Source organism: Bombus huntii, chromosome 1, assembly GCF_024542735.1.
Source record: "Bombus huntii isolate Logan2020A chromosome 1, iyBomHunt1.1, whole genome shotgun sequence".
Lineage (NCBI taxonomy): Eukaryota > Metazoa > Arthropoda > Insecta > Hymenoptera > Apidae > Bombus > Bombus huntii.
The window spans coordinates 8,644,015-8,667,848 of record NC_066238.1 but is presented as its reverse complement, the minus strand read 5'-3'; the positions used below and the strand labels follow the sequence as shown (position 1 = coordinate 8,667,848).

Sequence of the window (23,834 nt, the reverse complement as noted above, 5' to 3'; positions counted from 1 at the left end):
AACGACGATAGAAATACGTATTGTGGATGAAATAAGAAGATAGCTAGCCAAAGGAATGCAGGTGCGACTGATTGTTTCTATTACGGTCATAAAAATAGTCATGTACGAAACTGTTTAGGAAGATTGTAAAGTTTGTCAACTATTCGGGTGGAAATCTTGATCGCAAAGTTGTAAGGTGTCGTTTTATCGCGAGGTGAAAGGCAAATCGGCCCGTTGATCGGGATATTACACGGGACCGGCGCGAGTTTCTGTCTTTCGAATCGGCCGCGTTGCTATCCGAGATAAGATTGTCGATGGTGCTCGCGCGACGGTCGTGCTTCAGACCGCTGAAAACGTTGATTTCTCACGCCTGTGTTCGTGCCTGTGTGCTTCTCGTGCTCGTTCGTCACGCCTGTACGCCCACGCTTGCGTCCGCGACCTAACAAAAGCTAGAAAATTAACGTAGGAAAGTAGCATTTTGTCGAGACGAATATCCCCTTCCAGCGTCATCGTGAGACATCTGTTCCGATGTGGATTCAAATGACAATACTTGCCTTCATAAATAAACGATTACACCTAAGTATAGTTGGAATATGTAGATTGTGAAATACAATTGCGTCGTACGGATGATCCAATTTTGGCGTTACTCGTTAGATAAAGGGACGAATGTCGTGCACCGATGAAACGACAGATGACGTTCCTATTTATATACCTACTCTTTAGATGTGCTCCAAAATGACAAGGGCTCTTCACTCACTTTGTATCGTACGTCTCCCCGATCCTCGATATTCACCGGAAATGTATTATTCACTAAGCGAACAGACGTTTCTTGGCTCCGTAGGAAATGCAAAGGAATGTTTTGCTCTAATTTTAAACGTCCAATTTTGGAACTTCGAGAAACTTCGAATCCGCGTATTGACACCATAATACGAAGCATCTAGAAACCAAACCGATCGATTCTATCAAGACCAAACGTTTTATTTCCAAGGGATGAAACATCAGTCGTATACTTCGATGTCAAAGGTGGACGAGAACGAACTTCGTTAGTTCAGCCTTTATCGCACGTGGCACCTGTATGACAAGCGTGTTTCTCTATTTTTCATGGTAAAATATCGCTTCTGTTTCGTCTGGAGAGTAGACAGTTGTCGACGTAGGTATTTATCCGTAATTTTCTCGCATCGTCGTCATCGACGTTGTCGTGGCGCACGGTAAATTTCTGGAACAGAATCTCCATTGTAATGCCACGCTCTCGCTCGGGGCGCTCTGTTAGCTAGCTAGGCGGCGAACGGAAGCAAAACAAAAGACGCCGAAATGCGTTCATTATTTCGAGCTAATTGGCGGTGCCTTTACCCTCGAGCCGAGAGGGAGCAGCTCGACTCGCTGCAGCAGCCACCAGCACCAGCCTCCTCGTACTTTCAGAAGCGACGTTCTCTCTTTTACCCGCTCGCCGCAGGCCTCTCCTCCTCCTCCTCCTCGCTCTCTTCTCCGGATCCCCTCTCTAACCTTTGAATTAAATATTCCTTCTTGGTGAACAGGAATTTTCTATACCCCCTAATGTTGTATTCGTGTCCCGCGTGTTCCACGGGGAACCGGCGGTCCTCTGTTTTACGGCCTCGGTCGTCTTGGGAGTAATCCGAACGTTTGAATCCATGGCAAACTGCTCTATTTCTGTTGCAATCTCTTTTACCTAAAGAGAATTTATTCTTACCATTTTCCTCATCACTCGAATGATTTCTCAGAGAGAAATATATCGATCGATCGAAGAAATCCTCGGAATCAAAGGTACATATAGACAGCACAACAGACGACACTGGTTATTTCGCAAAGCAATCTCGAGGACAAGAGTCCTTTCACTTACTACATACCACCGTAACTGCCGCCGATCCGTCAGACAAAAGGCCACGCTTGTACTTCTTGAGAAGACATCCACCCCGGAAGAGGAGAGCCGGTAGAAATCTCGAAATCTCCGGAGATGGAGATTCAGGTGGAAAAAATGGGCTTCGCGTACCAGGAGGCTCATTCAGGTTGCCGGTAGTCGAGACGCATCGGTCGCTCGGCGAACATGGTTGCGCGGTATGCGTACACGACTTACGATAAGTATCGCGACACATGTCGGCGTAAGTGGCGCGATCAATAAGGCGCGCGCGCGCGACGGAGAGGAGATTCGTCTCTTTGGCGCGGCTGGAAGTCAAGGAGCCACGGCATCGAAACAGCCAATTCGTTTTCTTCTCTCGGCCACGGTTGTCTCCCCCGAAAGACGAAGATACAGACAAGATACGAACGTATATCGAGAAGGAAGCGTAAGAGTAAGAAAGAAAGGGTGAAAGAACCGCAAGGTAGGTCATCGTGCGACCGTAGCGCACACACGCGACGGTAGCTGGATCCTTCTGCGACGTACGACGTTACACGCTCACGCATATGTCGTTTGCCGGAGGAGAGCGCAAGGACTATACATAATATTCCTTCGGTGGTGTTACGGCGTGGGGCGCTACGTCGCGTCGTTGGTTCCATCGGACAACGCCACGTGATGGTAATGGCCGCGATAATTATTTAGATAGCGGAGGATATATGCTTCCTAGCGCAGCATGGGACCCGGCCGCGTCGTTTCCATGGTGCCCCCGTCGCTGGAACCGGGGACGTGGCCGGTGAAACCCGACGGAACGCGTATATGTATATATATTCCAACCACCGGTTCGCCTCCTCCCTAGGTTTATCCACGGCCTCGTTATTCCGCGCCGTCGCCACGAATCACGCCAGGTAACGCCGCTTTTCCGGCCGCGGGCTCGATCGTTCGTCTTGCGCCCGCATCGCCGCCATCTGCCCCCTTCGAAGCGAATAGATAACCACCGACTGAAATACGAATCACCGGTTGCTTCAACGAGGATATTCGTCACTGTCGCGATTACGTTCTAAATACTAAACGTTTTTCATAGCAAGGCGTTAGAGATCTGTCTTCTATATCGTACATTGTAATATATCGAATGTTGAGCTACGGCGTGTAGCGTGGAGGTGTCCAAAGTTTCGAAACACGAGTCGGATAATGCGAGCGTTAATACCGCGGAACTAATTATTACCGCGAGAACAACGTAACTACGGTAGTTTTTACAACGGCGAACGCGGTTAATGGTCGGTGGATGGCGAACTGTTCATCAGCGCGTCGACTGCGATCGCGCTGACGGAGCTAGATTAATCGTATGTATCTTCTATATGCGTTGTAAGTGGTACATAATCGCGTAATGTATCGTGCGAGGTGGGCAGATAAGCGTCAAATAATATAATAATATAAACGATAAGTCGATAAATTTCACGGAATCCTGTTTACGAATTATGTTAAGCAGAACGGGAGAAGAGGAATTAACGCGGCGGGTTCGATAACTATCTGGCCAGGATCCGTGGCGCAATCGATCTGTCCGCCGATAAACCCGTCGCCTAGACGCGGATTTCGGCTCGATCGCGTTTGCATAATTAAAGCAAACGAGCATATTATTCCGACGGTTTCGTGGAATCGCGCGCTTATCGATTTCCCAGATCGCTACCTTGTCGAAATCCGGCATGCCAGACCAAATTGGGTGACGATAGACTCGACGAAGGGGAGCAACAAATCAGCAAGCTAATCGTCCTATTTATGGCCGTCCCCCTACACATCGACATAGAGAAAGAGAATGGAATAGACCATTTCAAGCATCATCGTCGTCGTCGTCGTCATTGAGATACTTCCTCTTGCGGTTTCTATCACTCTCTTTCTTCCTTCCTCTTAACGGAGTTTGGGGTGGATTAACCCGATTCAGCCAGAGTGTGTAGCAGGGCATTACTTCCACACAGTGTTCCTCGGGTCCGTGAATCCTGGCTGAGAGAGAGTCCCCCGATTTTCGCATAAATCAGCCATGTCCCCCGACGTGTTCCCCTCTCTCTGTCTCTGTCGGATGGAACCGTGGCGGCATCCCTTCCTCCTTGGTTCGCCGCTGTTCCACCCACGGACGACGGGACTGGAGAATCGAAGAGGGAAGAAAGGAGACGGCGAAACGAAGAGCAGAGGAGCGCTATTTTATTGCCGGCTTAATAAATGGAGGCTCCTTTATTTGCTCGAGCCAGCATCCGCTCGCAGTTTGCCAACCTGTTTGCTAACAACAAATTAATCGGGTGACGTATCCCGGAGAGCGCGTATATACACGTATATATATTTATACGTATACACGCTGAGGTTCTTACGTCTCCCTTTCTCCGTAGGGTCCGAGCAGGTCGTACTTTTACCTCTTTCTCTCTCTTTCTTCTGCTTATCCTCCGCCAGGCTGAGACTCTTTCGAGGACGAAGACGACAGGCCGGAATACGAAGCTCGACAGCGGCCGTTCTTTCACCCCTTCGAGCGACCTGCAACCTGCTGCTGTGCTCACTTCATCGTTTCTCTCCTCTCTTCTCGTTCTCTCTCCGCGTATCTCTGCTTGGCCCGTAGCCTCGTTGCGAGGCCAGGTATGCGTTACCCGCGGTGCCACGGCCCGATACGTACTTACGCATTTGCCAATCTGTAATTCATAACGCGAACGTTCGCGGTTTTTGCCCGCTACTCGCGCTGGGAGACCAAAGGGAACAAGAGAAGGAACGAGCGACGTGCAGCATCACGTTTCCGATCCCGTGGGAATAAAACCTGACCTGGTCAACGTCCCAGCTCCTGCAAAACCCGTGTTTCTTCCCTGCGAGATTCTAACCGGTGAATACGACATCAACGGATCGACCGATGACAGATATATGGACACCTACTTCTGCCCCTGATAGACGTAATCGTTTGTACGACTTCGATCCACGTCGTTTTCTTGAGAAGATCCGTTTCTTCTGCGGTTTGTGTCTTCGACAAATGGCTCGATGCTGACGTAAAATTTTTGGACTTTGAATCATATTATGATAATTCTGGGGGCATATGTATTATTTATCCATCGATGAATCTGACGATATTCCACAATTTTTCAACGTCGTCAAGACAAATTCTTATGATTTACGCTTATGAGAGTTGCTCAAAGTCGCAGGAACGCATTTGATTCAACCTGTTCGATCGTTTCAACTGAAATTGATCATTCAAAGAAATCAAATCCAAGGAATTTCCAACGTGCTGATAAATCGATCGTTCGATTTTCAAGAAAAAATCGACGGCCATTATGTCCGTTGGCGAAACAGGTTTACAGAATAGATCCTAAGTCATTTAGATCTTGGCTGGGTCGCGGGACGACCTGCAGGGAGTGTCTTTCGGCGCCGACATCCGGGGATTATATCAGCTGCGACGGACAGCTCGCCTAACAAATGATTCCCCTAATTCTCTTTTCGTCGAGCATTCGCATAATGGTCGTTATCGTCCCCGACCCACCGGGTAGCGCTGATACTTCGGGATTACCATATTTACGACGGAGTCGTTCTCGTCTGCAGGACCTCGCGCGTATATACCTTCAGAGCGTACGTTACTCACCTACGAACGCTTTGTTCCAACATACAATATGAACAGCCTTGATCGTGTTCCCCTCTTTTTAAATACTCTTCCATGGAAGTGGAAGGTTAAAGTCGTAGAAATCGGAGGTGCAACTGCTACTTTGTAAAAACGCAGGCTTCGAGTTCACGGAAATCAGGGAAGACTCGCCGGATGGATTTTTACACGGTGGTCGAAAGTTTATTGCACCCTCCAGTTGGTGAGTCGGTTCCAGCGTTAAACGGAGAATTCCCCGGGCAGTTTCACAGGCTCGACCGGTCGATTCCGTAGCCGGGAGGCGCGGGAAGAGCTATATCGGACGGCCGGTTGGCAAATAGCGACAGCTTACCGACGTTTCGATACATTTCTATCGGGAGCAATAAAGTGGCGGCGTTTTTGCCCGTTTCGAAACTCGTTACACGCTCGACTCGTCTCGATGGATACGCCGCGCGTATCGATGCGTCGAACCGAGAGTCGGGTAGAGGAGATCTTGGGATCCGATGCAACTTTTTCTCGCGCCCCGCGCCTTTTTTCCGCGCCAGCTCCGTATCCGTTTGTCAGTGGCCGTGGCTAAGGGGGCAAGGAGAAGGCGGATGAGAGGCCGAGTCGAAGAACAGCCGAGCATCGGACAGAGAAGAGATACTTTTCTTCTTGGTGCACGAGCCGAGCGCGCAGCTTTACTCTCGCGGCGCAACGGCGCTCGGGGGACTTGGAATTCCAGCGCGAGATGCCGGTGCTGTGTGCTTACGTAAGAAAATCTCGGCAAAAGCCGCGGTAAGAAAAGGGTTCGCGACCGTGCCTTCTTTCTCTCTCTTCTCTTTTGCAATTCTCTGCTTCTCTTTTTCCTTCGTTCGTTCGTTCTCAAGGAACAGCAGCGAGGTGGTAGAGTAGAGCATTCAAGAATTGCTTCTCTCTGCACCTGCTCGATCTGCGGTGAAATCTGCGGAGTGGAGAGAAAGAAAAAGAGAAGGAAGAAACAGCGGCGGCGGCGGCGGCGGCGGCGGCTGCCGGCAGCGTTTGTCGTGCTGCTCGTCGGCGTCGTCAGGAGTCGTCGCCACCGGCGCAGTGTCGTCGTTGTCGTCGACCACTCGCGGCAGCCAGCCGGTAGCTGTGCTCCAGGTCTCCGTACCGGTCATGCGTCGCAACTATAATTTGAAATAATTTATAAATCCTATTCAATTCAAATTAAGGCTCCACTCTGTCGGATGAATAAAAGATGCGCCGTACCGCTCGCTCGCCCGCTCGCTCTCGTGCTCACGCGCGCCGCCGAGAGGCCGCGCAATAATGCGCGCGCGCGCGCGCTCTCCTCTGCGCGCAAGGGGCCAAATGGTGGCCCATTATGTCTCTCTCCTTCTCCCTCTTTTTCGCTCCCTTGGATCAGGCGAGTTACGCCAGGGGCGGCTTGTCTCGAATTCCTGCGAAGATTATGATCGGTCCGCGAAATTGGAGGATTAGGCCGCGCGTCGCCTCGCGTACACTTTCTTCTACGTGTTTTCATTCTTTGTCACGTGTCTCTTAAACGTCGATTGTAATTTCTCGTAGTTGAAACCACGGTGGTTGAAACCAAGGTACGAGAGATACCCTCTTTCGTACCTTTCGCATCTACTTTTGTTTGAGAAGATCGAATGGCTCGAAGAATTCGATTATCGCGTGAATCGTTTCAGTTCGAGCGTTACCGTACTGAATTTCCTTCGATATTTCTATCGTGATCGAAGGATGAAATCGTTGTTAATAATACAAAAAGCAACGACATTCCACGAATCGTAATCACGCGTTCGTACATAAATGCGTAAATGAGCGCTAAATGACAGATCCACGGTTGGAAAACTACTCGGAACGGCGATTCGCCCTCTCTAGAGCCATCCTCATATTTTATTGCGAAAAATCCGACGGATGGTGTGTGCCTGGTATCCCCCTTTCCGTGTTATCCAGCGGCGTAGAGCCTGGCGACGAGAGAAGAGACGACCAAAGAGGAAGAGAGACAGGGGACCCGAGAGAGGCATATACGGGGCATTATAAAGCATTACAACGAGTGCTGTTAACGTCCGTGTCCAATCCGCGTGCCGCTCGAAAATAAAATACAAAATAGCGCGACAGCGCTTTGTAAAGCTTTCTGTCAAATCCATCGGCCGTCGCGCGTTTTGCCTCTTTTCCTCTCTTTCCACTCGAGCCACGATACCCTGTCCCCTCCGTCACCCCTTGCTGGCTCGAAAAATCCATCTCTGTTTCGCCATTGCCTCGTCGTCACCCTCGCGCGACCCGTTCACACTGTCAGTTGTAAAAGGGTCACGATGGAGCGGCGAAAATCACTTCTGTCTCCTGGCCAGCCGATACTTCGTTTTATTTTTTTCGTCGCGTCGTTTCGATCCATCGATACGCCTGATATTCGTCAGATATTATTCCCCGATAAACCAAATAATCAAATAGAAACCGCGATTAGAGGAAAAAAGGATCCAACGACGAGTCTCCGGAGGAAGTTGCAGGAAGCGAAATCAATTTGCACGTATATCCGCGATAGACACTTTCCGGAGATTGCGTTTTCACCCCCCGAGCTAGTGGAACAACGTCGACGACTCTCGATTCGTCTTCCCGCTTGGTTACGTCTATTCGTCTCCCTTTTTCACCGCTCGTACTCCTCTTCTTTCCTCCTCTTGCATCAACCGCTCGTGGATCTCGAACACACACGAGCAACTGACGAACACACGCGCGTTTCTTCTCTTCACCGTTACGCGAGTGCGACCGATTCGAATTGCAAATCAAATAGAACGTGCCCTGCGGAACGCTCGCCGGGGATATTCGTTCCCGTCGCTCGATCTTCCTTTCCACGAATTTTCCGCGAGAAAAAAGCTGGGTAACGCGATAGCTATGGGATCGAGTTTGTTCGTAACGTAGGAACGACACGCTTCAGAAAATTATTTAGAGTTCGGTTTCGTAAATTTATACAGCTTACGTAATTTGATTATAGACGTGATTTATAGTTTGATTCTGCAGATGATATGTCAGCTACAAAGTTCATCGGTAAATGTATTGTATAATTTACGGTACAAGTAGTTCTCCTGTTTCCATTTTCAAGTACGTTATACGATATGTATTATAATCCCTGACTATTGGATTTAGCGTTTAGTAAACTAATGAAATTCGGACTAATGCTATTTGGATAGCAAAAGATCTAGGATTCAGAGGTAGACCTATTTTTCAGATTCGACTCATATGATCGGAAGATTCGAAATACTCGCGCACGTAATTACAAATACAAACATCTTCCGCACTTTCCTACATTTTTCACCAAGCAATGGAAGAGTTTTCTGAACCATCGCTCCGTTAAATCCACCCCTGTAGCTTCTCTAGGGCAAAATTTCGAAAACCCTTCGTTCAACGAACGCAACTTCTCTCATTGTGGCTTTTCTCTCGTTCACCAGGGCGCGGATTCACGGGGGATGAAGCGAAGCGGTAGCGGCGCGGCCGCTCGCAGCCAATCGAGAGTTTATCGGGGTGGCGCGCGCGCCACGGAATATTCGCCGCTCAATTTCGTTTTCCCCCCTGTTTAATCATGGTCCTGGGGGTCCGTCGGTTCGGAGGTGGCTCGGGTGCGCTACGCCGCGCAACAGGAACGATAGACAAAGAGCGTCGACGTGGAACGGTGGCGTGTAAGGGGTTCGGGGGCAGGGAGGGGTTGCTGATAGCCGAGGAGGGGTTGCTAGGGCGGCGGCAATAGCCTCGCTCGGGCCGTCATTTGTCAGGGGCTGTCGCGGCACGAGCGTGTTTCTGTTCCAGCGGCGCAGATAGCGGCCCATCCATAGGCCGTTCATCTTTATTCCTTTATATATAGAGTTCGTGTGCGCCACCCCCCCCCCTTCTCCTGTTCACCATTCCCCCCGTCCATCGTCTCTTTCGCCTAAAACGCCCTACACGATTCCCTCGAACTCATTTAATTACAACAAACAATTTATTAGGTCCATCCAGGATCCGCCCACGGGCACGCACGCGGAATATAGTGGGAGAGCACAGGCTGGCGTTCGAGGTGAGGCGAGAAGACGAGGGGAAACCGGGGGATAGAATGGTGCACTCGTTCGTTCGACCGGCGAAACTGAAATTATTCCGCCGGGGGTGGCCGGTCACCCAATTGTATCCGCACAAAGGAACGTGTTTTTGGTTCGTTCGCCGGTGAAACGTGTCGGTTCCGCTCGGATCGGCTCGGCTCGACCCAGCGGCTCGCCGATGCGGCACGGGACCCCCTCGTCGATGAAACGACCGGGAATATCAGCGTGCCCAATTGATCTCCGAAGGTGGACCGGACGCGGGAACGAATCGCTGATTTGCTGGGAATAATTAACTCTTGACCGTGTAGTAACTTTGTTGCGGGCTACCGCGTGTATGTGGTATTCTCTTTCTCTGATAGTTTCACCGATAGAACAATATATATTTTACATTTGCCATTGCTGCCGCTGATATGATAAACGTATAGGTGTCTCGTGCATGCCGTAAGTAAAGTAACCCGGTTAAGAAAGAAGAATCGCATTATTTGAGAAACCGCGAGTAACGATCGGACACGTACGATAGGGCGACGCTATTAAAAACGAAAGCGTGAGAGATCCGACTTGTTCGACTCGGTGTCTCTCCGTCTTTCACTCCCAGCAATCAGTAGATTGATTGCAGCGGAAAGCAAGGAACATTTCGTTTAGAAAGCCGTACGCCGATAGGAATCGCACGCTATTATAACAGCGGTCTCGGCATAATTCAAGACGTAATTACGTGCCAGCCATTTTCTTCTTACCCACGCAAAGTCAAAACGCGCTTCTAATAAGGGACATGTAACGCATACGTTAGCCTGGATCGCGACGCAATTTTCCATCTTACGTTCACGAGTTTTTCCGCGTAGCCGTTAATTATATCCCATTGCGAAGAACGAACCTGGCTGAAACTGCTCTCTCTCTCTCTTTCTCTCTTGTGATCCTCTTTCCCTTGGTTAGCGCCTCCGTAGTGATTCACGCGACTTTCCGTGGACACGCGTGGGCGGCTGCTTGCCTGACCTATGACCTTTGCAAGGCTCGAGCCGACGCGCTATCTCGACGACCGCCGATAAGATTCGCGAATTCGAAGCGATCGTTCATCACACTGCTTTCGTCGCGCATAATGTACGTCGCCTCGTCGACTCTATTTCGCGTTCCTTCTCGCATGGAACTGTCCGCAGGGTAGGACCAGCGCGAGGTATCCGATAACTTTAACCTTTCTTCCACTTCCCGACGATTCGTCAGATTAGTTTTATTAATGGCTGCAAACTGCTATCTTAATAGCGGCCTCTTTCTCCGTCTGTACGACTAACGACCACGTGGAAGCCTATCATACGGCTGGTCAGAGAAATAACGAGCAGACCAACTTCATACTTGGTCGTTACCTTCGCGGTTGTTGTTGGGTGGCGTTAGGTGAACTTCCACGGAAGACTCTGTCTGGTATACATATGTTCTAAAAAGTTCAGCGATTCTTTGAAACTCGGGAATGTAGTAGAATCCGTGTAGAAGTAGAATTCTTTCTTCTGACGCTGTTTCTCTTACCTTGGAATATTATGTGAGTCTACTCTTTGACGTAAACACCGCTGGTGGCAGCAAGCTAGGTTTATACGAGAGAAGCATCTCTTACGCAACGCTATAGCAAGAAACTTTGCCTGGAATAAAGAATAGCGCGAAACTGGTCTCCGTGGCACGGAGTAAAGATCTTTTGACCTTCTTTTCGCCTGTCATAAAGCCTTTCTGCGAACCCTTCGTCTTACGGCTGGATATCTTCCGACGTTATTACCACCTTGATGCTGAGATTTTTTCAGGAAGAATTTTATTTAAATACGTAATATTAAAAAGAAGAGAAATGTCGTGCCCCGAGAAGAGTAAAAGTTCCCTTAACAAACGCAACGTAAGTTGAAGCGAGCCAATGATGGCGCAGTCCCTAGTTCCACCGCGATTCGATCAATTAAGCCGACACCATTGTAATTTGTAGCATCTCTATCTGCATTTGTCTGGAACCGGTTAACGAGGGCAGCCAATCTAAGAAGGAACGATCTCTCGTTGCCCCCAGCTAGGCCGATTAATCGACTCTTCGTCGAGCGAAACAGCAGCAACAGCAGCTCTACGACTCATTGCACGCGCGTACGTTACCTTGAATATTTTCAGCCGGCCACTGGTTGCAGCTGCTGTTGCCGTCGCAGTCCTCTGTGCAATTTTAGTTCTTCGCTTCCATCACTGAACGGCAAAATAAAGTGATCCCAAACACACGAAGTAATTAATTACCGCGATCTGATTGCGCGCAATTAATCCTGCCGTCTTGCCGGTGGATCATTAATTAAGAGTAAACGAATGTCTCCGGGATGTAGACACTCGAGGGATACGCGCTCATTTATTTGGAATAATTTACTTTAAACGGCCGTGCTTAGGACTCGAGGTCCACAAGGAGCACGTCCTCGCGCTAGATCCACGCGATAAATTCTCGCTTATCGGATGCCGGGATATCGATCTGTCTACGTTGCATGTCCGCCAGATGCTTTCTTGTAAATTTCCTAACACCTCAGGTTTGTTCGAGAATTTGTGTAGCAATAGCAATTTACATACGTTTCTTACTAAATCCATATTGCAGAAGATCAACGCTCTTCCTGATTTTCATTTGGAAATCTTATTAATCGTTGGTACAAATTTTTTACGGCAGGTGATGGAATACTTTCATGAACCAGTATAGATTTTACGATTTTAGGAAGAAAGGGATGCTACTAACTGTTGAAGAAATTATAGCTACAAATATTCCTCCGTTTTCTAAACCCAGCAATCCGAATAAAGTTTCCGTAGAAACGCGTGTCGTCGCCGCGTTAACGTCTGCAGAAAACGCAATTATCATTTGGCGCGAACGATGGAGGAAGTTCTCGGACTGGAATCTCGCGTTCTCGTCCCGTTGACTTTTTATTTCTCCTAGAAAGAAGTTAACAGGGTTCGCTTAGCTCGTTACTGGAGTCCTCCCACGTGAATCGAATTATCCTGCACTTGGTAGCGTGAAAAAGAGGAGGCGTGCCATTTACGACCGCTTCCCTCGATTATTGCCACTTCCGGTTGCAAAGCTTTCCGATTAGCGTATGCACGAGCTTTCCTGTTTTCCCTTCCTTTCGAGAGCCTCTCCCTAATTCCGAGTAGCTCACACGGGTATCCCCTCGATCCTCGACGATCGCAAGAAAGGAATATTAATTTGTTTGAACGAGCTCCAGTCGAATTATTACGTCCTGTGAGTGGGATCCTCGGTTTTCGTCAGATTTCTCGATTACTCACAGCCACAACCTTTGTCCATAAGTTCAAGCGGTTTAATAGCACGATCGAAAGAGCGGCAGCGATCGGTGCATTAAGGTCAGCTGGGTCGGGCTATATAAAGATAATAACCAGCCACCGGCCAACCGGCGAATAAGTTCTTTTATGTCCGAGTATGTTACGCGCGTGAGAGGTTTCTTTAAAGGTGCGCGCCGCTCGAACTTTGGGGAACCCCGATCTTTCCGATGCTGACATTTGCATGCAACAAATCGGTGATAGATCCCGTGTGAAATATTACGTTTAATATAATAACTCGTAAATACTTTAATTCGTGGAAAATTACAAGCAAGTTTTACCACTCGAAACAAATAAACATTAGGTAACGTTTTGTTACTACAGTTACTAAAAGAATGTAAGTGTTCTGGAAAAAATTAATATCAACTTTTATCAGCACTACTAGCGTTACAGGTCGATACTCCTAATATTAAGAACAAAAGATCTTAAAATGAAAATAAATACTAATTCGAACCACTGAATTCCCAATTACAAAGCGTTGAATTTATCGCGATATAAATATAACTTATAAAATATAAATCACTTATAATAAATATAACGATATAAATTCTATTGCACTGCTTTACGATAATAAGGACGTTAAAGGGCGACACGACGCGCATCGCGAGATCGTTGGACGGTCACGCGTTCCCAAGGAGTAATTCGATAATAATTGGTGCGTGGAGGAAATGCTGTCCACCGGTAAAAGGTTTCGGGGTCCCCTTAATGATGAGATCGGGCGATCAGCGGACGAGCGATCGAGCACGGAGGTCAGCGAGGTCAGGCCGCACAAAAATAATAATCAATCGGACGAGCGGAAAGTGAGAGCCGGCCAATTACGCGGTGTCGGCGGTGCCTGTGCTGCGGTTTCCCTTCGTCAAGAGGAACGAGGACAAACGGAGCTTCCTACCACCTTCAATTCACCTCCACCAATTCCTCCTGGCCGCCTATCATAACCTAACAACACGAAACTCCCTCGCTTTATTATTAAAAGTTAAAATTCCGTTGGGAGTAGGCCCGATCTTGCGGCAAACCGCCATCCACCTTCCTTCACCTGCCTCTGCCCTACCTCGCACTCTCGCTCGATTCACGCGGACCCACCACCCTTTATAAAGTCGTGCAAACGCTCTCGTTGTCGGCTATCCTCGGCATCCGGTTCTGGCAGTTCGTGTGAAGCTGCTAGTTCGTCGTTTAGCTTTGACTGACAGGTTGCTGGTGAGTTTTAATCATGTTGAAATGTTGCAAAGGCTCGTGTAATTTGTTCGCGAGTAGAGCTTGTTACGAGAGTTGTAATAAGAAGCACGGAATGATTGGTTCTGTCTAAGACGCTTGTCACTGACGCTAGAAAAATGCACAGTTTCTATAGTATCTAGGATATCTAAATGGATTAACGAGTCTTGCTATATACAATTTATCGAAATAGCTTGGGAAACTATATTGATCGAGCAACTTGACAATCTACCTATCTAGCCTATCAAATGGCAGCCGCATTTACGGTCGTCCTTAGTGTTGCCTCCAATTTATCTTCTAAATATCGCACGTGTATTTCAAAAGTGCCGTGACTCACAATAATTCAATTCTCCGTTAGAAGAACGATAAATAAGCTTGCGTAATCTTCCAAATAGTTTGAGAAACTTGTTCGAGTCGCGTTACTTTTGAAATATAGATAGGTATGCACGCGCGATGTGTTGATGCTGGAAGCGCTGATTGAAACGCGGAAATTTTTAAAATCGCGTCGCGTGTCTAGAAAAAGTTTTCTGTAGCAGCTACATCGTTAAAAGAGGAAGTTGGAGAAAAAAATAAAAATGCAACGACAACAACCGCAACGATATAACTCCAGCTGGGACTTTCGAACGGCGCGTGTAGCGGCAGGGTAATAAAATTCACGGCGCCCACTGGAGGATTCCGAAGCGAACGAGGAGGCGATTTTTTTCCTGAAGAGCGGAATTGTCGAAAAGTGGTAAAACTGTCAGGGAAGAGTAAAGGGATTGGAATGGCGAGGCAGGGTCGTTACGAATTACGCGGACGTTTACCGGCGAGCCGATTGAAACGCGCGGAAACAGGGTCCTCGGGTGCTGGTACTGGTTCCACGATGGAATATTTAAACGGAACAGGAGTCGCTCGACGTGGCCGAGTCGGGAAACCGCAACTCGTTTCCTCGTCCACGAAACTCTGTGTCACCGAAAACGCATGGCCGCAGAACATTTTGAGGGTTTATAAACAAACGGATCTCCGGCCGGAATGAGTTCGCTCGCGTGTTCTCGTTTAAGTCCGATCGAAACCGTGTTTTCCACGAATTGTGAGCCTGTTTTGAGTGGTTTCAGCGGTCACTGTCACGGTAAGAATTGCGTACATACCCGTTTCCTTTGGAGTAACGTAAGTTTCGCAATGAATCGAGCCTGCAATTAAATTTGACGAACATTTTATATTTCGTGCTCTATGAAATTTGTGTTTCGAATGGTTAAAATACCAGAGGATATTTCTTCTTTAAAACATCAGATCAAATTCGACAGGGCACCGCAAACAGTTAAAACAATACCAATTAACGAACAAACAATGCAAATCCCATGCTCGTTAAACTTTATTACTCGCCATTTGTGCTCGATCAATTACTCGAACGATTTACAACAAATTTCGTATAATTATTCCCCGATACTAGTGTTCCCGTACAATTCTTGCGTCGGATCTCGTCTGCAACACGATATCTTCCTTGACGAACGATACCTCGACTTTAATAATTTATCAAAGATCGATGGCCGAAGGGATTTTTGGGATGGGAATCGGGGGGAGATCGATCATATTCTTGGCGCGAGCTGGTTTTCGATAAGGTATATAAATTGTTCTGGGAACGCGGTTCAGAACCGATCCCGAACAAGGGTTTTTTCGCCGACGAGAAGATGGTCGGAGATGGTTAACGACTCGATGGACGCGACGCAGCCGCGCCTCGGACGGGATTGGGAATAATTCGACGAGCGACCGATTCGCGCGATTACGTATTATGCTAAACACGCGAAAATGGCTTTTTAAATGGAACATCTACATTTATGCGTCCCCTCTATTCACCATCTTGCCCTGTAGCTCGATGGTGGCTGGTAGACTGAGTCTCGAGTGCCGGAATGGATGGAACGCGTAAGCAGCGGCGAATTAAACGCAATTTTCGTCCATGCGAGGTATGCATAACAAATTGTCGATGGGGACTGAACGTCTTTATACTTTGAAACTGGTGCGCGGTCATTATGCACGTAGCACGGGGGCAGAAAAGCGGTGCTTCCGTCCCACCGACGATTACAATCCAATTATTATTCCTGCATAAACGCCCCTCGTCGTCTCCTCCCTATCGATCGATCGTTTCGCCGATCGTGTACTCACTTGGCTGACGAGCCGCCGCCGATCGACCTAATCGGTCGCGTTTCACCGACGATAATAAGGAACGAACGATGGAAAGCGGGTCGAAAGGAATCGAGGGACGGAGGCGGTGAGATCGATCCGCGAAATTGAAAATTAAACGGTTCGCGACCACCACCGTTTGATTTTCGAGTAACAGCACCGCGTGTTTCTTCTTCCTTTCTTCTCTTTTATTTTTCTCTCTTTTTTCATTTCCTTTTTTTAATCGGGGTATCCCATGCATTTTTTTCTGTTCCATACGCCGACCGGGATACATCTCGACCATCCAGGATCCAACGTCCGTAAGTATGGGTTGTTATTACGTATCACGAAATGTTGCAAAGTAGCGGCCGAACGAACGAACGAAGCCGCTGCTCACCGGCAGTTAGCACGAACGAACGGGTTTCTTTCCCGTCGCGACGACCGACCGTGATCGATTCGGCCAGAGACCCTGAAAAAAGTCTCGCGCGTATCGCGTTTCGCTTATTGCGACCCGCACCGCGAACTGTTCGTTCGATCGGTCTGGGTGGCGGGTAAAAAGTAGAACGAACCGGCAGCTTCGAAAATTCGGTGTTTCACGGTTACCGACACGCCGCGCCGACGACTCTCTTTCTTGCCTCCGCTTCCACAGAAAAGAACGATGAATTTCTAATCAACACTTTGTCGTCCGGTAAGAGTTACGCTTGCCTGACGTTGCATTCCTTGACACGAACTTCTACGCTTGCAAGTGCTTTTTCCCAGATTTTTTGATCTAGAGAGACGCTTGATTGAGTTCTCTACTCGGTCCACTCAGTCAGAAGTTTCTTGTAGAAAGACGACGAGATACTGTAACGGCGAATAACAAAACCAACGCGTTTTCACACTTACTTTTTAACAATATTTTCTAACGTACGTTATCGATGGCGAATTTTTTTTTCAAATTATAATCGCAGTACGACTATAATCTAGAATAAGATCCATACGTAGTTCGAAACTAGATCCTCCAAACGGAATTTCTTTAATTTTTACATTGTTTCATATCCGTCTTACCGACAATCTCTGCAACTTCGTGCACGATGGAACTGACTACCATGGATACTGACTTGGAATTCAGGGCGTAAGTAGCATACAAATTCTTACATTGAAAATTGCACGTTATCGATGCGCCTCGACCTCGTTCGAGGTGCGTCATTAAGCGTCGCGCCTTCCTCCCAGGCATGCAAACGCACGTACCGGTTCGCTATCTCGCAAACGAACAGTTTGTTCCAACTCGCAACGGTGAACAAACAAAAACGCGGCAAAAAGAGCATTTACCGGCACGAATCGATGATTTTCGTGCGAACGGTCAAAGACGCCCGCGGATGGCATCGCGTGAACGGCACCAGTTATTGAATTCTATGATCGCGTAACGAGCGTACCATACCAAGGCGTATCAGAAATCGACCCAGAAAGAACGAACAACTAATTATTTAGTAATAATAATCCCTGGGGCGAGGGAGCGACGAGTAATTTATCGAGAAACTTTTTCCCGCGAGTTTGCCGATTTCTTCGCGAAGAAACGCGAAAGAAGAAGATGAAGCGGACACGCGATCGTTTGCAAGGCGTCTCCTCTTCGCGTGTGCCGCTTCGCTCTACACGTCGCGTTACTAGCTCGCTATCTGTGGCACAGTCACGATAAATCAGCAGCGCGTTCTCAGCTGAAAATTGCGATCAATCGCGACAATAACATCATACGCGGCGCAAAACACGGGGATCGTTATCGTACGTTTGTTTCCCGCGGCGGATCCGTTCCCGCTGCGAGAGCTCGGCCGAGCACAGCTGTTCTTGTCAGTATCCCGATGCATCACGATAAATCCAGCGAGCTCCTTTTTCGTACGGTCTCTCGATGTCCGCCGCTCCACTCTCCGGCTACGAGTCGAGTCGCCGAGCCTTGTGTCGAGACGCGGTCTCGATCTCGTCTGGGCGAACGGGTAAAACCGAGCGAGGGCACGCGTGTCTTTTCTCATACGGCAACGACGGCATAATCGCGGGATCGAGGCCCGCGGTTAGGTCTCAATTAAGCGGTAGATCTCTATCGACGGAGACTCGGAGTTGCGCCAGATTATCGATCCCGATTGCATAATGAAACACTCGTGATTCTCCAGCCGACGACGATTCCGAAATTCTCCCCACCAACGTGCCTTTCGACAGATTTCTACTCGTTCGTATCCCATCGTACGTTGCCTTCCAGATTCCAAGAGAAAAGTATTTTGCTCGCTGCGTCCATTCACGTTTAAATATTTTTATCTCTTTATCAGTTATATTCAAAAAGATACTCGAACGTGTCACACATGTTAAGAATCTCGAAAATTGCTAACACGAAGCTCGAACTGTTTGCTAAAGTAGCAAATTTTGCGAAAGATCCTACGATCGGTAACGGTCCCAGTTTCGCGCGCGGACACGAAAAATCCAGGGGACCCGGACCTCGAGGCCACGAATACGAAATGACGGGACGGATATCTGACGTCTCTATAGCAGTAAAACGGCGGGCATGCGTGCCACGACGGGGGTTCCGAGACGTCGTCGGAGACATCGGGCACCGCAGGCGTCCATTGTCTCAAGGGAGTCCCAAGGGCGAGGCAGGAAGGGCCAACCCCGGCTGACACGCACGAGGGGGTCGCCAGCGCCCCGTCGGGCCCCCAAACGAAATTAATAACCGAATTTCAAGTATTCCTATTTCGGGGCGAGGAATTATCGACCGGGGCCACCTGAGCCTGTCTGCTCTCGCTGACCGGTCCACGCACGATGTCACACCCACGCGATCCCTGGCTCCGAAAACGAATGTTATATCCGCCGGCTGACTTACGACACCGATAAACGATATTTACGGCGTAATCGTTAATTAAAATATATTGTCGCGATCGCGAATCCGCGAGGAACGCGTGTTCACCGGGGATGTTAATGAGCCAGGTCGACGTCTCAGTTAGGTTTCCTTTTATTCGTCGCTGAGAAGCGTCTGGTCAGGTTCCATAGGCGTGATACCGAGGCGTAAAGATCACGGTGGTTGATCGATCACTTCGCTCGGGAAGGATTCTTTGTCAACTTCATCGATCTTCGTAATGGCACAGAAATAAAAGGCGTAGGCGCTGCAACCAGAGCAACAAATGTATTGGAGGAAATTTTGGGCTTATCGAAAAATAAGGACGATGTTGGAAGTTGGTTACATGACTAGTAAGGAAAGTTGTTGAACGTATCAGGAAATAATTAGAGTTATTACAAGTTGTACAGTGAGAGTGAATATAGGTATACGTATAGATTACAATATTTTAGGAATGACAGATTACACGAACACGCTATTACATTTAACGTGTTCGACTGGTTGGAATTATAAAATTTAGAGGATGTTATATTCGTCGAACGATCGACTCGCTTTCTCACGTAACGCATAATCGCGTTCCGAGCAATTTGTAAAACAAGAATCACCGGTCTTGCGTATATACGCCTTGGCCTCCGGATCGCGACGTGACCTTGCCTTTTTTCCAACGCCGCACCGCCACGGTGTATCGCGAGCGGCGCTATAAGGGGGCAATTAAAAGCGTGCAGCAGGGACATTTATGTTGGCACTAACTGCCCGTTAAGACGAAGGAACCGCCTAACCGTGGAAGGTGTAATTGGCCGACGTGCTGAACCCGCAGCTCGTAAAACAGCGGGCGTGCCTAGCCAACTGCCGCAGTTTTTCCGCTCGCGCCGCCATCGTGTATCGCGTTACGTTGAATTTGCAATTAATCTACTCCCCACCAATATCTTCCTTCTCTGTCTTTAAATAGAATTCGTTTTTCCTTGCGAGATCTCACGACCTTGGCTGCTCCTCGAGCCCTACTGGCTCATTGTAGATTTAACAACGAGAGGCTTTAATTAGCGTTGACTAACAAGCAAGGCGAATAACGTTGAAAAATTCATTACGCAATTAGCGATCGCTTTACCAATTGCTGCAATGTATCAAACTGTATTCATAACGTTGTTGCCGCATGTTTCGCGTATCTTGTGAAACGGAAGAATCGAGCGAATTCTTTGTACATGACATGTCACGCCTTCCGAATATAGGAAACGCGTGTCTACGTTGGCTTACAAGCTCTTCCGCCTCGCTGTTGATGGGCGATCGGTTGGAAACGAGTTCCGTTAAAAGATACCAACTAAAACAAATCCGGTCTCGTTATTAACGCAGATTCTTTGATCGATAACGTAATCGCGACGCGTCTCTAATTATGGCGGGTTTCCGCGATGGATGACGCGGTTCGAGGAAAAATCATGGGACTGTGGAGCGATCGGGACGGCACGAAAGGGCGGATGGCCTTTATTTTATAACACGATCGTTACGCTGCCCCGGCCGCGAGGATACGCGTTTCGCCGGCAACCCATTTCTCCCTCGCAGCTTCGATTAAAATGCCAGACGTCGGCAGCCAGAGCAGGAGAGAGAAAAGGGAGGCGGCAGAAAGAGATTCTCCCGATACGCGATATTGTTACGCGTGTACACGTTGTAACTGTCCGGATCCGTGACGGAGTCACGCGATATGCATTATGCACGCATGTAACGCGGCGGCATCGCCGTCAGACGTTTCCGCAATCACTCCCACGATGTAGCGCCGGGTGACGACTGACACCTTGTGAGAAACGAACCATCGATGTTCTCCTACTTGCTCGTCGTTCGCGGATAGATCTGAAACGCGCAATCGATTTGAATGATCCGGTTGAATCCATGATGGAATTTTATCCTTGACGAATGGTGGATACAAACGTTTGGATCTTTGTTCGTGGGAGATAGGAAGTGGGAGTAGACAGGGAAGAGTATTGTGAAACGTAAAATTGTACTACTTAGTCATTTTGCTTTGTAATAATACATAATACTGGCATTATGTCAGTCTCCCCTACTCGTTAGAAGTGAGAACATTTGATAGGAATTTGATAAGTACAGAAATGATGTTGTTGGTGTAACTGTAGCCATTTAGAAAGAGGAAAACGTTTCTCTCTTTTTCTTTCTTTTTTCACAATTATCAGTTTGTAGGGATGTTCTAATTAAACTCACAGAATGCGATTCATAAAGAAGCTTTTACTGCCGCAGAAATTTAAATAGCAATTAACATGTGCGTGTACTACAAGCAAGTAGTTTTCGCGCAATTTCAAGCGTAAACGCACGAAGGGATATATTTACCGCGATAAAAGTTCTCCCTTGTTCTACATACGTACCTGGAAAAACAGGCTTACGAACTTGTTAATATTTTCGACGTACGGAGTTCACGAAAAAAATCGTAACGATCGAACTTCCATAATAATTACCATCATCTTATCTGGTTATTATTTTCGATTAATTCATCGATCACGATTTCACTTTCCTTTCTTCCAAAGAAACTCCGTATACTTCTGTAATCGTAACTTATTATTAAAAATGCACGCACGGACATCCGCGCTGCGACATTTCTTGCGGCAATTAACGAGACAGATGTCGTTCATCCACTTCCCTCGTCGTTTAAACTGATTTACTATTAGATAAGACATCGGATGAAGATATGCACGTGTGTGGTAACCGGGGTAATCTGTGGCCGTGCGAATACTTTCTCGGTTGGCCAGCTGTTTGTCGGAAAGCGAAGAAATGTCGCGGTGTCACGCTTCGAACGGTGCGAGGACCTCCGACGCCGATATACACCGTGGTTCATTACAGCAGCTGCATTACTCGTACATACGCGACGCGTCATTATTTTTATTAGCATAATGACAGGCGAACAACTCAATTTGCATGGAAAATCACACAGGTCCGTAACGAAGTTCGCCCGCGGATCCGTGATCGTCCTTCTACCCCGACTGCGCGTGTAATAAAGCCTCGCGCGCACACACTGCTCTATTTGTATCGCGAGGAAGGAGAAGAGCATGCGAAAAACATTGTTAACGGAGTCGGAGGGTGCGAAAGAGAGATCCACGAAGGAGCATCCTCGAGGGAGTCGGTCGACTGGCTTCGTTCTTTGGGCTTCGATGATCCCTTTGCGCTGGATAATTCCGTATCATCATCGAAATTGCAGTCGATCGTCATCCGGTTGGTCGTCGATCAGCGTCCAACGTCCTTCGTTCGCCGTCCAAGTTGATTGAGAGTCGCCAGGGATCGTTTGCCACCGCGGCCGATCGAAACGTCCATTCGATAATTGGCGTCGGTAATGAGGCCACGAATTACTTGGTAATCGGTCTGTGGCCTCCTACCGAAAAACGAGAACTTCGTCGTTAATAATATCGTTCTTTGATTCGCCTACAGACTTCATTCGCCTCGTACCTCCTGACGTGTCAATCGAACGCTTCTCCGACGTGTTCACGATCACATCGATCAATGTTCGTGGAATGCTTTATGCGTATGCTCGTTTCATAGAAATTCGAATCAGATCGCGTAGCTTTCGGTTCTCAGTTTGTGGAATGTTGTCATTTGAAAGCTTTTATTCTCAAATTATGTTTCACGAGTAGTCGTTTCTCAGGGGAATAACATCTTATTTCGTTCAATTCTATTTCGTCTTTTTGCGATACAATTTGCGAAAGGGGACAGGTAAGATCGAAAGACGACGTTGTACATAAGATCTTTATGGCCTCATTTACAAAAGTACTTACTTCATGAAAAAACATCAGCATGTTCGAAACCGTGGCTCGCTACACTCGTACGTTTAAAACACGAGCGGACGAAAGCTCGGGATATTACATGGAAAATATGAAATATGACACCGTCGTATCGTGTTTACACGAAATTATCGAGAGTATTAACACGGAGACGGTGCTAAAGTTGCCGAAAACACGGAGTACGTACCGCGTGAATTGACTTTGGCGCTCCTCCGAGCACCTTTGCTGGCTGTCGATTTGCTTTATGAATCGATGCCTATCGCTAATAACAGAGATCCCACTTATCTGTGCATCGCCGGTTGATACCTTTCATGGTCGAGCCATTCCTCGTGGCGCGCAAATAGCTATTTCGGATTCCTAATTTTTGCCGACCGCCCTCATTAAAGAGCCCAATCTCTGTTCTGATACCGATCTCGCAAAAAATTATGTAGAGTAGCTACGTCGACTAACACAAAAGACTCAGAAAAAAAAAAGAAATTTCTCTCGCGGTAAATAATCGGATAAGGAAATCGATACAAAAATTTGAAATTCGAATTTGGCGAGTTACGAGTTACTTACCTTCGCTCAGATATCCTTTTCGTTCGAGAAATTGAATTTTTTCGAAAGTCGATCGTTCGTAACGCTGTTTCATATGTTAAAGTAGACGACGACCATGTCTATGGGTTTTAATTTTAACGCAGATCCTTGTAAAAAGGCATTACACTCTTTGATACTGATCTTTCGCGAAATATTATGTAAATAAAACGTGCTTCAAACGGGGCACGATCTAGAAAGGCTGGCCGGACCAGGGTGCAGCGCACGTATTCCGCGCGACCGGATGCCGGCTGAATAAAAAGCGCATAAAGTAACATTTAGCGCGCGCTTAAACGAAATTGCTGTAATCCTCCGGTGGCGTGGCGGTCAAGAGCGATGCGAGAACCGCGGGAGGAAGAGCTGCGTAAAAGAGGGGCGGAAGAGGGGCTGCAGGAGGGTGGAGGCAGTGCATTAACATACCGATTTACATAATGCGTATAATTCGAGTAATTATGAAGGGAAATATACACAATTTAATATAATGGTGGATGTTTAGGGGCCGGTGCTATATCTG

The 23,834-nt window shown here is 47.8% G+C and overlaps 1 protein-coding gene across 2 annotated transcripts in view; it reads left to right on the top strand.

Annotated features, from left to right (window-relative positions):
* Positions 1 to 17,222, top strand: part of LOC126867844 (ankyrin repeat domain-containing protein SOWAHB-like) — a 68,622-nt gene extending 51,400 nt beyond the window's left edge. Inside the window, exon 7 of one of the 2 annotated variants that reach the window (XM_050622844.1) lies at positions 16,432 to 17,222. In XM_050622844.1, the coding sequence (XP_050478801.1) occupies positions 16,432 to 16,488 (57 nt within the window). In that variant the 3' untranslated portion in view covers positions 16,489 to 17,222. Of the gene's footprint in view, positions 1 to 9,382; positions 9,452 to 16,431 lie in introns of those variants that run through there. The other variant, XM_050622855.1, reaches the window with a different exon arrangement.
* The last annotated feature ends 6,612 nt before the right edge of the window (positions 17,223 to 23,834 follow it).